General features: G+C 44.8%; 1 protein-coding gene across 3 annotated transcripts in view; it reads right to left on the bottom strand.

Annotated features, from left to right (window-relative positions):
• The window catches only part of STAT6 (signal transducer and activator of transcription 6), a 121,362-nt gene that overhangs the window by 4,484 nt on the left and 103,438 nt on the right, over nt 1-13,440 (bottom strand). For all 3 annotated transcript variants that reach the window (XM_070740970.1, XM_070740971.1, XM_070740969.1), the window contains 2 exons: nt 6,463-6,537; nt 1,890-2,057 (listed from right to left, as the gene is read on the bottom strand). In XM_070740970.1, coding sequence (XP_070597071.1) covers nt 1,890-2,057; nt 6,463-6,537 — 243 coding nt within the window. The remainder of the gene's footprint in view (nt 1-1,889; nt 2,058-6,462; nt 6,538-13,440) is intronic.

The raw sequence follows: 13,440 nt of genomic DNA, 5'->3' as shown, positions 1-13,440 counted from the left end.
CTGTGGGGGCGGGAAAAAGCAGACAGTGAGCAAGAAGATTGGAGGAATTAGTTCTCAGGAAGCACCTGACAACCAACAGGCAGGATCACGCCATCATCCCATTATATTTCCTCCTCCCCAATTGCTTGGCTTACTTGCAAGTTTGAACCCACCCCATTGCAGCCATTCTACCCCCCAGCTTCCTTGGCTTCTTATCAGTAGAGAAATCAAATTGCATCAGTCCAACATCCCCAAAGATGATTTTTTCCCCCCCAAGAGGCAACAGGACTTTTCTGGTTTTTCTTTGAAGACGTTTTGTTTCTTCTTCACTCACAGCTGAAGATGCTTCTTGGATGAGAAGCGAAACATCATCAAAGAAACACCCCCCTCCCAAAAAAGTCCAGTTGCATCTTTGAGACAACTATGACCCAGATAACTGAGAACCTCCATGAACATCAGTCCAACGATTATCATTCTCAACTCCGGCTTCTACATGGCCCTGCCCCATTTTGCCCGCCATTCAGTGTCTACTTCAGTGTCAATAACTAACCTCAGCCACATGTTCCTTGCTGTGTAGACGTCGGAAACTGAGGATATCGATAGCTAAGTGATAACCAATTTGCTGAGCGTTTCAATTAATGAATGAATGAATACAACTGAGCAGGTTCAGAGGTATTTCACAAGAAGAGGGTTCCACCGCTCTGCTCACAATACAAATTGCGAGCAATAAATCCAATTAATAAATAATAAATAAATGATTGAAGAAGGTATATTTTTTAATCGTTTATTTATTATTTATTAATTGGATTTATATGCCACCAGGCTTGAAATTTTGGGCTTGGACAACCTACAACTAAGCCGCCTGTGGTCTGACCTAACCATAGTACACAAAATTACTACCACATCCTACCTATCAATGACTACTTCAGCTACAACTGCAATAATACATGGGCAACAACAGGTAAACCGCTCCACACTCGATTGCAGAAAATACGACTTTAGCAAGAGTGGCCAATGCCTGGAAAACACTACATCGCTCTGTTGTTACATCCTCAAATCCCCAAAACTTTAATCTTAAACTGTCTAGTGTTGATCTCACCCCATTCCTAAGAGGTTTGTAAGGGGCGTGCATAAGTGCACCAGTGTTCCTATCCTATGGTCCCCATTTATTCAAATCCTGTGTCCATGTCCATATTAATCCACAGTAACCGAATTTAAACATGCCTGGGATAAACATATATCCATTGTAAGATAAAATACAGGAAATAGTACAAGGGCAGATTAGATGGACCATGAGGTCTTTTTCTGCCGTCAATCTTCTATGTTTCTATGTTTCTATATTTATACTTATTTATACTTATACCTGTTATCTTGTACATTGCAAACTAAATAAATAAATACAAATAAAACTAAGAAGTATGTCATTCTGTCCTCTTTTGAAAGGTGGCTTGAAATAATCAATCCTATAAAAGATTCCCTATACTATAATTTCTGGGGACTCTGGAGGAAGCAATGACACACGTAAGGGGTGAGTACAAGTGCACTAGAGTGCCTTCCGTCCCCTGCCCTATTGCTCTCCTATATCTCCTATACCTTTCTTCTATTCCTTCTTCTATTCTTTCACTGATATGTTCTATTACTATACCTTCTTTTCTATTATTTCTTAGATATATTTTACTATGAGTATCTACTCTATAACCTTCATCATGTATTTTACTATGAGTATATAGATATATACCCACTAAAACCCTCATTGTGTATTGGACAAAATAAATAAAATAAAATAATAAATAAATAAATGTTCAGATAAAACCACAGGAAGAAAAGGCAATATCGCAAAGCCCCATTGCGAGAAATGTCTCTGATAATTATCTTTATCTTTCCACCTGCATGATGCCATCTATACTCACCTTAATGAGTCTGCCATGCCATGGAGCTGAAGATTCCCTGGGTACGTTATGTCGTTTTCGGTGGCTATAGAGAGGTCTGGCATCTCTACGTCTGGGCCCATGGGGTATGGATCCATTGGACCAAGAGGTGAAGCACTACCCAAAGAGTATTGGCAAGGCATTGGTTCACTGTGAGAGGAAAGGAAAGGTGGTCACAATGTAGCTCTAGAGACTGGAAAGTGGAATAGGGCATCCTCTCATTGCTAGGTGGTATCAACTTAAAATGCATAGCCAATGGACTAGGGCAATGATGGCAAACCTTTTTTCCTTGGGTGCCGAAAGAGTGTGTGTGCATGCTATTGCGCATGTGTGAGTGTCCACACCCATAATTCAATGCCTGGGGAAGGCAAAAACAGCCCACCGCTGGAGGCCAGAAACGGACTGTTTTCCAACTTCTGGTGGCCCCAGTAGGCTCGTGTTTCGCTCTCCCCATGCTCCAAAGGCTTCCCTGGAGCCAAGGGAGGGTAAAAATGCCCTCCCCCATCCCCCCCGGAGGCTCTCTGGAAGCCAAAACGCCCTCCTTGCGAGCCAAAAATCAGCTGGGCAGCACACACATGCACGTTGGAGCTGAGCTAAGGCAGCGGTTCACGTGCCAGCAGATATGGCTCCGTGTGCCACCTCTGGCACCCATCACTGGACTAGGGAGTTGGAAAATGACACTGAGGGTTTTTTTGCTCTCTAGGTAGTTTGGGTTGATTGCCCAATATTGCAGTTCCAAAATGAAAAAAAGAACTTGCATTAAATTAATATGACAATACGACATAATACAACAGCAGACGTGGTTGGTAAATCCACAGTAACTGAATTTAAACATGCCTGGGATAAGCATATATCAATCCTAAGATAAAATACAGGAAATAGTATAAGGGCAGACTAGATGAACCATGAGGCCTCTTTCTGCCGTCAATCTTCTATGTTTCTTCTATGTAAAAATGACAATATGCAAATATGCTTTTAAATTAGCCAATTATTTTTAAATTAGTCTTAGGCTTTATGTATGGTATCCATATTAGGCAAATAGATTTTTTTTATTGTTTTTTCATAATAAATATTTCTATATATCATGCCCAGGTCTCTACACTGTGCTGGATTGAGTACCGTATTTTTCGATGTATAAGACACATATCTTCCCACCCAAAAGTGAGTCAAAATGTGCTTTATACAATGAATGTTGCTGAAACTCTGCTTACCCACAGGCCCCCTGCCTCCCAGCAATTTTCCTCCTTGCAGCAAACAGCAAACAGCTTGGTCAGTTTCAGCACAACCTGATTTAGCATGAGCAGCTGGTTGGTGGTTTGATCTGCCTCCTAGAATACTGCCTATTAGCTGTTCCATGCTCTGGGGATCACCACTGCCCATTGCCACTGTCACCACCCATCGCCACTGCCATCTATCGCCGCCTTCACATGCCCCAGTTTTGGCCTCCGTGCATCCCATTTTTGGCCTCTTTACACTCCACTTGTCCCATTTTCGGCCCATTCCAGGCAGCAGGCTGAAAATGGGACTCATGGAGGCTGAAAACAGGGTGCATGGAGGCCAAAAATGGGGCGCACAGAGGTGATAGGCAGCAGTGGTGATTGGCAGCAACAGTAGCGATGGGCGGTGGCAGGGGTGGGCAGTAGGCAGGATGAATATGTGTGCGCAGCTCCAGCTGATTCGTGGCTGTCACTTCCTGGATTAGTGGTCTCGGCTCGGTTCTCCTTTTCCCCCCTGCTGCTGCTGCTGCATCTGTGCTCCTTGCTTTTTTCCCCCTTTCTTCCTTCCTGGCCTCGGAGGAGCTTCCCTCTCTCCTGCCTGGCTCCCCTCCAGCCTCACGGGGCCACCTCCTGTCTGAGATGCAAGCAGAAGGCGTGGATGGAAGCGGCGCTGGCAAAGTTTATGCATCTGGCAACACCCGTTCGTCTAGCTAAGATTTAAGATTTTAAGATTTAATTGAATTTGTATGCCGCCCCTCTCCGACGACTCGGGGTGGTTCACAGCATATACAGAAAACAGTAATAAACAATCCAATTAATAATACATTTTTAAAAATGCTTAAAATTCTGGTTTAAAAAACTATCATTTACAATTAATTCAACAATCATACTAAGAAACGTTCATTGGTCAGGAGGGAAGATCTAAAAACCCCAGGCCTGGCGGCAAAGATGAGTTTTTAAACTCTTTCGGAAGGCAAGGAGGGTGAGGGCAGTGTGAATCTCCGGAGGGCCGGGCCCCCCACAGAGAAGGCTCTTCCCCTAGGTCCTGCCAGCTGACATTGTTTGATCGACGGGACCCTAAGGAGGCCAACTCTGTGGGACCTCACCTGTCGCTGGAATTCGTGCAGCAGAAGGCGGTCTCAGAGATAATCTGGTCCTGTGCCATGTAGGGCTCTATAGGTCATAACCAACACTTTGAATTGTGCCCGGAAACTGATTGGTAGCCAATGCAAGCCACGGAGTGATGGTGAGATGTGGGCATTTCTGGGAAGGCCCAAGACTGCTCGCGCGGCTGCATTTTGGATGATCTGAAGTTTCCAAACACTTTTCAAAGGTAGCCCCATGTAGAGAGCATTGCAGTAGTCGAACCTCGAGGTGATAAGGGCATGAGTGACTGTGAGCAAAGACTCCCTGTCCAAATAGGGCCGCGACTGGTGTACCAGGTGAACCCGGGCAAACGCCCCCCTCGCCACAGCTGTGGATCGAAGAGGACACCCAAGTTGTGAACCCTCTCTGAGGGAGGCAATAATTCCCCCCCAGGTGATGGATGGACAGATGGACATGTCCTTGGGAGGTAGTACCCACAGCCACTCCATCTTGTCTGGATTGAGCCTGAGCCTGTTGGCACCCATTCAGATCTTGACAGCCTCCAGACACCGGCACATCACTTCCACTGCTTCGCTGAGTGGACATGGGGTGGAGATGTACAGCTGGGTGTCGTCAGCGTACTGATGGTAACTCACCCCATGCCCTTGGATGATCTCACCCAGCGGTTTCATGTAGATATTAAACAGCAGAGGGGAGAGAACCAACCCCTGAGGAACCCCACAAGGTAGGGACCTAGGAGATGGCCTCTGCCCCCCCCCACTAACACTGACTGCGACCGACCAGAGAAGTAACCCTCCTTGCCTTTCGTAAACAACTTAAAACCCACCTCTGCCGCCAGGCATGGGGGAATTGAGATCCTCTTTCCCCCTAGGCCTTTACAATTCTATGCATGGTATGTATGTATGTATGTTTGGTTTTTATATTAATTGATTTTTAATCATCAATACCAAATTACTATTGTACACTGTTTTATTGTCGCTGTTAGCCGCCCCGAGTCTCTGGAGAGGGGCGGCATACAAATCCAATAAATAAATAAATAAATAAATAAATAAATAAATAAATAAATAAATAAATAAATAAATAAATAAATAAATAAATAAATAAATAAATAAATAAATAAATAAATAAATAAATAAATAAATAAATAAATAAATAAATAAATAAATAAATAAATAAATAAATAAATAAATAAATAAATAAATAAATAAATAAATAAATAAATAAATAAATAAATAAATAAATAAATAAATAATAAATAAATAAATAAATAAATAAATAAATAAATAAATAAATAAATAAATAAATAAATAAATAAATAAATAATAAATAAATAAATAAATAAATAAATAAAACGTAAAACGGTGCCTCCCACTCCCAACCCCTCCAATCGGTGCAGAAGGATACCACGATTGATGGTATCGAAAGCCGCTGAGAGGTCAAGAAGCACTAGGACAGAGGATAAACCCTTGTCCCGGGCCCACCAGAGATCATCCATCAGCGCGACCAAAGCAGTTTCCGTGCTGTAGCTGGGTCTGAATCCTGACTGCCGAGGGCCTAGATAATCGACTTCTTCCAAGGACCGCTGGAGCTGGAGCGACACCACCTTCTCAACAACCTTCCCCATAAAGGGAAGGTTGGAGTCAGGACAATAGTTATTAAATATTTCTTGTTTTCCTCCCCAAAAGCTAGATGTGTTTTACAATCTGGAACATCTTACAGTTCAAAAAATATGATAGTTTTGTTGTTGGTGAGATCTAAGTACAGATAATCCTTGGTTAACAATTGCTGTTTAGTGACTGTAACTTTATGACTGATCCTCAAACATACGACCCTTGCGGTTTTCTACAGCCACATGATTGCCATTCTGATCGTTTGCAATCAGCACACATTTACAACCATTGCAGTACTCCAAGGTTACATGATCACCATTTGTAAACTTCACAGCTGGATTCCAAAATCAAAAGCCGGCTGTAAAAATACAAGCGCCACATGATCTCTTATGACCAACTAGGAGTGTTTCACTTAGCAACACACGATGCCATAAGTCTCGTTGTAGTCACATGAAGTTTCATTTAAGGAACCCGCAGCTTGGCAACTGAGTTGCTGGTCCCTAGTGTGTTGGTTAAGTAAGAACTACCTGTATAACATTCAGTCAGTGTCCTGCTTGCTCCCTGCTATTCTTTCTGAGACAAACAAAACAGAAAGTGACCTGCTCAGGCAGGGATCCTTACAATGGCAATTGTGGGCTTCCATGTGTTGTGCTGCTGGCTAAAGGTGTCCCAATGGATGGAACCAGGACTGGTGGGCTGCAACAAACACAGAAAAGGCTACATCAAACACTGGACAGAGCAATCTCAAGATTCTATTGATGTTGAAAAGAGCATGCAAGGCATCTGCATTGATTTAAATTTATTATTTTATTTTATTTTATTTTATATTTTATTTTATTTTATTTTTTGTCTGTCTGTCTGTCTGTCTGTCTGTCTGTCTGTCTCTCTCTCTCTCTCTCTCTCTCTCTCTCTCTCTCTATCTATCTATCTATCTATCTATCTATTTATTAGATTTGTATGCCGCCCCTCTCCGCAGACTCGGGGCAGCTAACAACAATAATGAAACAACATATAACAAATCTAATATTTAAAATAATTAAAAGACCCTTATTAAAAACCGAACATACAAACAAACATACCACACATAAATTGTATAGGCCTAGGGGGAAGGAATATCTCAATTCCCCCATGCCTGACAACAGAGGTGGGTTTTAAGGAGTTTACAAAAGGCGAGGAGGGTGCGGACAATTCTGATCTCTGGGGGGAGCTGGTTCCAGAGGGTCGGGGCTGCCACAGAGAAGGCTCTTCCCCTGGGTCCCGCCAAACGACATTGTTTAGTTGACGGGAACCGGAGAAGGCCAACTCTGTGGGACCTAATTGGTCGCTGGGATTCGTGTGGCTGAAGGCGGTCCTGGAGATATTCTGGTCCGATGCCAAGAAGGGCTTTATAGGTCATAACCAACACTTTGAATCGTGACCAGAAACTGATCGGCAACCAATGCAGACTGTGGAGTGTTGGAGTAACATGGGCTTACCTAGGGAAGCCCATGATTGCTCTCGCAGCTGCATTCTGCACGATCTGAAGTTTCCGAACACTTTTCAAAGGTAGCCCCATGTAGAGAGCATTACAGTAGTCGAGCCTCGAGGTGAAGAAGGCATGAGTGACTGTGAGCAGTCCAAATACGGCTGCAACTGGTACACCAGGCGAACCTGGGCAAACGCCCCCCTCGCCACAGCTGAAAGATGTTTCTCTAATGTGAGCTGTGGATTTACCTTCTAGTAATCCTTGCCTTACAACTAGATGGTTGCTTAGTAACTAGTCGATGTTACAACAGAATCCTTCCTCAAAAACTACTTGTGATCCAATTTTGAAGTTGTAACATATGCCTCACTCAATGGGCACGTGACCAAATTTGGGGCGCTTGGCAATTAGGCTGCATTTACAGCCATTTTCAGAGCCTGCGGTCATGTGACTGCGATTTATGACGCTTTTCTGAAAGCTGCCTTTTGAGAAAGGTTTGGTGGGGAGAAAAGAGCCTGAGTCCACATACTACTCTAAGCGAGGAGTAACGAGAATAGTGGGTTTTTAATCTAATATAAATTTGATCATATAATAGGCACCATTTTATTTTATTTATTTATTTATTTATTAGATTTATATGCCGCCCCTTTACGTAGACTTGGGGCGGCTCACAACACAATAAAACAATTCATGACAAATCTAATAATTTACAATTTAAAATTTAAAATAATTTAAGAAAACCATTTTTAAGCAGACATACCTACAAACATACCATACATAAATTATATAGGCCCGGGGGAGATGTCTCAATTCCCCCATGCCTAACAACAAAGGTGGGTTTTGAGGAGTTTACGAAAGGCAAGGAGGGTAGGGGCAGTTCTAATCTCTGGGGGGAGCTGGTTCCAGAGAGTCGGGGCCGCCACAGAGAAGGCTCTTCCCCTGGGGCCCGCCAACCGACATTGTTTAGTTGACGGGACCTGGAGAAGGCCGACTCTGTGGGACCTAATCGGTCGCTGGGATTCGTTTTGTAACTTGCATAGGCCACAAGATGCAAAACTAGCACAGGAGAGAGTGGTTAATCTTTCCTCATAACTTATTTCCTTTCAAGTTTATCTCCTTCCACCTAAATCAAGCAGAGTTCCAAATCAATCCACTGACATCCTATATCCTATTTTTACAAAGCAGGGAGATACACACACACACAAATATTTATGTATATTATTTATATTTATATTTACAGGGGGTGGACAAAACAATGGAAACACTTGGCTTTTTGGCATCATAATGTTTGAACATGTTCAAATCAATCAAAATGTGACATATTTTAATGTTGTTATTTTTTAAATTCTGTTATTTGATATGTTTTTTTAACTACCTTTTTTTTACAGAAATGTAAGGAAATTGGTTATAACCTTCTAGAAATGGCAGACCTCTCAGACTTTCAAAGAGGCCAAGTGTAACAGAAAGCGCCTGAATGTTTGGCGTTTCAAGAGGTAATGTCTCAAAAGTAATAACTGCTTTTGAAAGAGAAGGGAAAACATCCTCAGCCAAGCACAGGTCTAGTCGAAAGTCGAAGTTGTCTGAGAGAGACCGTCGGACTCTAATGCGAATGGTTAGAGCGGATCACAAGACCACAGCTCCTAAAATCACTGCAGAGCTCAATAGACACGTACAGAACCCAGTTTCCACAAAAACTGTTTGAAGGGAGTTTCACAGATCGGGATTCCATGGAAGAGCTGCAAGGTGTTTCCATTTTCTTATCCACCCTCTGTATATCTATATCTATATCTATATCTGTATCTGTATCTGTATCTGTATCTGTATCTGTACCTGTACCCGTACCTGTACCCGTATCTATCTATCTATCTATCTATCTATCTATCTATCTATCTATCTATCTATCTATCTATCTATCTATCTATCTATCTATCTATCATCTATCTATCTATCTATCTATCTATCTATCTATCTATCATCTATCTATCTATCTATCATCTATCTATCATCTATCTATCTATCTATCTATCTATCTATCTATCTATTATCTATCTATCTATCTATCATCTATCTATCTATCTATCTATCTATCATCTATCTATCATCTCTCGATCTATCATCTATCTATCTATCTATCTATCATCTATCTACCTACCTACCTAACTACCTACCTAACTACCTACCTACCTCTCTATCTATCTATCTATCTATCTATCTATCTATCTATCTATCTATCTATCATCTATCTATCATCTCTCGATCTATCATCTATCATCTATCTATCTATCTATCTATCTATCTATCTATCTATCATCTATCTACCTACCTAACTACCTACCTATAATCTATCTATCTATCTATCTATCTATCTATCTATCTATCTATCTATCTATCTATCTATCTATCTATCATCTATCTATCTATCTATCTATCTATCTTCTATCTATCTATCATCTATCTATCTATCTATCTATCTATCTATCTATCTATCTATCTATCTATCTATCTAATTCCGCCTTTACTATTTTTAAACAACTCAAGACAGTGAACATAACTAATGCTCTTTCCTCCCCTTATTTTCTTCACCACAACTCTGTGAGGTGGATTGCATTGAGAGAGAGACTGCCCCAAAGTCACCCAGCTACCTTTCATGCCTAAGATGGGACTAGACTTCACTCTCTCCTGATTCTAACCTGATGCTTAAGCACTAGACTTAACTGCCTCTATTTCAATATCAAAGATCACTGAAGCCTAAAAACCCCCAACAATGCAGCATTGGAGATTTGTGTCTTTCCAGAAAAGGGAAGGGAGTTGCATTGTCAAAATAATGGGAGGGAAGGGAGAAATGAGGCATTTCCTCTCATTCATATTACGGACAATATCCACGTTCACCTTCTGAATCACTACTTTTAATAAAAGGAAGTTAGAGAATCCAGTCAATATTCTCTCTTACCGAAATATGCAGACACTGGCATACTGCCACCCAGACAAAAGGGGCAGAAACATCCTTAAGTTCATAATGAGATGTTATAATTATATAACAATAAAAGTAGTTTTAGCCTTTCTGCGGAGTTGATTTCCTGATCTCATCTATCCAAAGGAGCTGCTGAAGGGTACAGTGGTACCTCTACTTAAGAACGCCTCCACTTACTGTTGTGGTTCAGCCTGGGACCCCTCCGGGAATGGCTGATTTGCTGTCGGTGTCCAGCTCAGAGGCTGAGGACCAGGAGGGGCAGACTGACGACGAAGCTGAATTCCAGGCTGAAGATGAAGGACAGCCAGAGTTCCACCAGGGGGAGCTCTCCCCAGCAAGCAGCCTGGATTCCCTGGGGGAAGATGCTAGTGACTTCATAGATATGCGACAGAGGAGAGCTAACGAGAGAAGAACGCAATTGGCTAGATATTTCCAGCATTAGAGGTCACAGCTGGGTTTGGGTGTGGTGCTCTTGGGAAAGGATAAAAGGCGGCCCCACCCTTCCTGGCTTGTGGAGTTTTATCTTGGAGATTCGTGAGACCTGTCTGTGAACTTTGGTGGCTACAATCCTGGTTTGTGCCTTGGACTCTTGAAACCTTGGGGGGGTGTGCCAGCAAGAAGCTTTTGGAATTGACTGGACATCAGGACCCTGTTGTAAAGTATTGTAACCTGTCTGCTGTGAAGACAGGTTTTCCTTTGTGCTTATTTTTTCCTGCTATAAATTACTTTTGGATTTTACCAGAGTGTCTGGCTGTTTTTTCAGTGGGCGTGGAGGTCTGGGAAAACCCAGACAGAACAGAATAAAACTCCACCAACCACCAGACATCTGGTGCTCATTTTGGAGGGGTGGTTTGGTTGTTTTGTTCCTTGCTCTTTGCTGCTGGTTCCTGGTTGGACATCTTTTGTTTTTCGGCTTCCTGTTCTTGCCTGTCACCATGGATGTTGCTGCAGCTGACATGCAGGCTGTCTTTGCAGAGTTGCGAGGGGACATTGCTCACTTGACCCAGACAGTCTTGTTATTACAACGTCAAGTGGAGATTTTGTCCCAGGCGGCCCCACCCCAGGCGGCACCTGTGGTACCACCTCCAGCACCTGTGCCCAGAAGAAAATGTTTTGTGGCGATGCCGGAAAAGTTCTGGGGGGACCGGCGGCTGTTTTCTGCGTTCCAGAGCCAGGTGCAGCTTTTTATCAACGCGCAGATGGTGCACTTCCCAGGGGATGACCACAAGGTGGCGTTTCTGTGCAGTTTATTGGCTGGCCCTGCAGCGTCGTGGGTGGCACCGTACCTGGCCCGGGATGATCCGCTACTCCAGGACTACAATGCTTTTTGTGACTTGCTGCGTCACCAATTTGCGGACCCGGTTCAGGAACAAACGGCCACGCGGGCGCTGAAGCAATTACGCCAGGGTTCGCGCCCCCTGGTGGACTATATGGCCGGGCAAGTCCAGTGGAATGAGGCTGCCCTGATCGAGGCCTTTCAGGATGGACTATCCGACACGATGTTGGACGCCTTAGTGCATGAGGTGATGCCCGGCACGTTGGACGGTTTGGAGCGGCATTGCTTGGCAATAGAGGCCAGGCTGTTGGCCAGGGAAGTCCGTCGAGCGGGACGGTCCAACCCCCGTGCGTCAAGCGTCCCGCCGACACCTGTTTCGCGGCGGGGGTTGCCAACCATAAGCACCCCGGCTCCGGTCCCTGCGCCCCGACGTTTTTCACCAGCGCTGCCTCCACGCTTGATGGATCGTGTTGCTGCCGGGGAGCCGATGGACGTAAGTTACGCCCGACCCCGACAGACCCCGGAGGAACGAGGGCGTCGGCGGGCAGCTGGGTTGTGCTTCTATTGTGGGGCCCCGGGACATTTTGCTGTTGTTTGTCCCCACAAGAGGCGGAGCACCGTGGCTGCCGTCGTTCCTGTACCCTACAGCCCTCCCGTGCTTCCCATGGCGTCCCCTGTGCAGTTACAGGAGACAACCCCTGGTGTCCCCGTTCCTGCCCTGAACTCTCCGATGGCGGGGCCTTCGTCTGGATGTCCCCCGTCGCCGGAACGATCGGGAAACGAGGGGGGCCCGGCTTGGTGGCAACACTAGGTCAGGCGGGGATCCCATTTTCGTCTGACTCCACGACTCCCGAATTCGGACCGTCTCGACACCTGACGCTTGCGGTGACTTTGCATATCACGCAACGGACTCGGACTTACCCCGCGTTGGCCCTTGTGGATTCGGGGGCGACGACAAACTTCTTAGACGAAGCCTTTGCCCAACGTCATTCCTTGCCCCTTTGTCCTGTTACCCCGCCATTAACTGTGGAGACTATCGATGGGCGGGTTTTGTTGGCTGGTCCCATCCGTTTCCAGACCCTGCCGGTGCGGATGTGCATCGGAACTCATGAGGAGGCCCTACAGTTTTATGTTACCAAGGGGCTTCATTTTCCCCTCGTGTTGGGGTTGTCATGGCTGCGTGCACATGACCCACAGATGTGTGGTCTCAGAACTTGGTCACCTTCTCCAGTTTGCAGTGCGTGGACCATCACCGACATATGTGCGCAGCCCAAGGCCAAGTAGTTCCCGCGATTCAATTACCCCGTTGCCTCGAGGAATTCGCCGAGGTGTTCAACGAAAAGGAGGCGGATCGGCTACCACCACATCGGACGTATGACTGTGCCATTGACCTGCTCCCTGACGCCAAGCTCCCGGCTGGTCGTTTGTATTCCATGTCCGAGCCGGAGCTTGTGGCGCTCAAGGAGTTTGTGGAAAAGAATCTGGCCAAGGGATTTATTCGGCCATCCAAGTCCCCTTTGTCTGCCCCTGTTTTGTTCGTGAAAAAGAAAACAGGCGATCTTCGCCTCTGCTGTGACTATTGCCGCCTTAACGCCATCACAGTGCGGAATAGGTACCCCTTGCCCTTGATCCCTGAACTCATGGACCGGTTGCCGACGGCAACGGTATTCACCAAAATCGATTTGCGCAGTGCGTATAATTTGGTCCGGATGCGGGCCGGGGATGAGTGGAAGACAGCGTTTGGCACGCGTTACGGCCACTTTGAATATACAGTGATGCCATTTGGCCTCACCAACGCCCCGGCCGTGTTCCAACATCTGATGAACGACGTGTTCCGGGACATGTTGGACCATTTTGTGGTGATTTACCTTGATGACATTTTAGTGTATT

Source organism: Erythrolamprus reginae, chromosome 2, assembly GCF_031021105.1.
Source record: "Erythrolamprus reginae isolate rEryReg1 chromosome 2, rEryReg1.hap1, whole genome shotgun sequence".
Lineage (NCBI taxonomy): Eukaryota > Metazoa > Chordata > Lepidosauria > Squamata > Dipsadidae > Erythrolamprus > Erythrolamprus reginae.
Note: the sequence above shows the minus strand (reverse complement) of the source record. Positions and strands in the feature narration are given on the sequence as shown.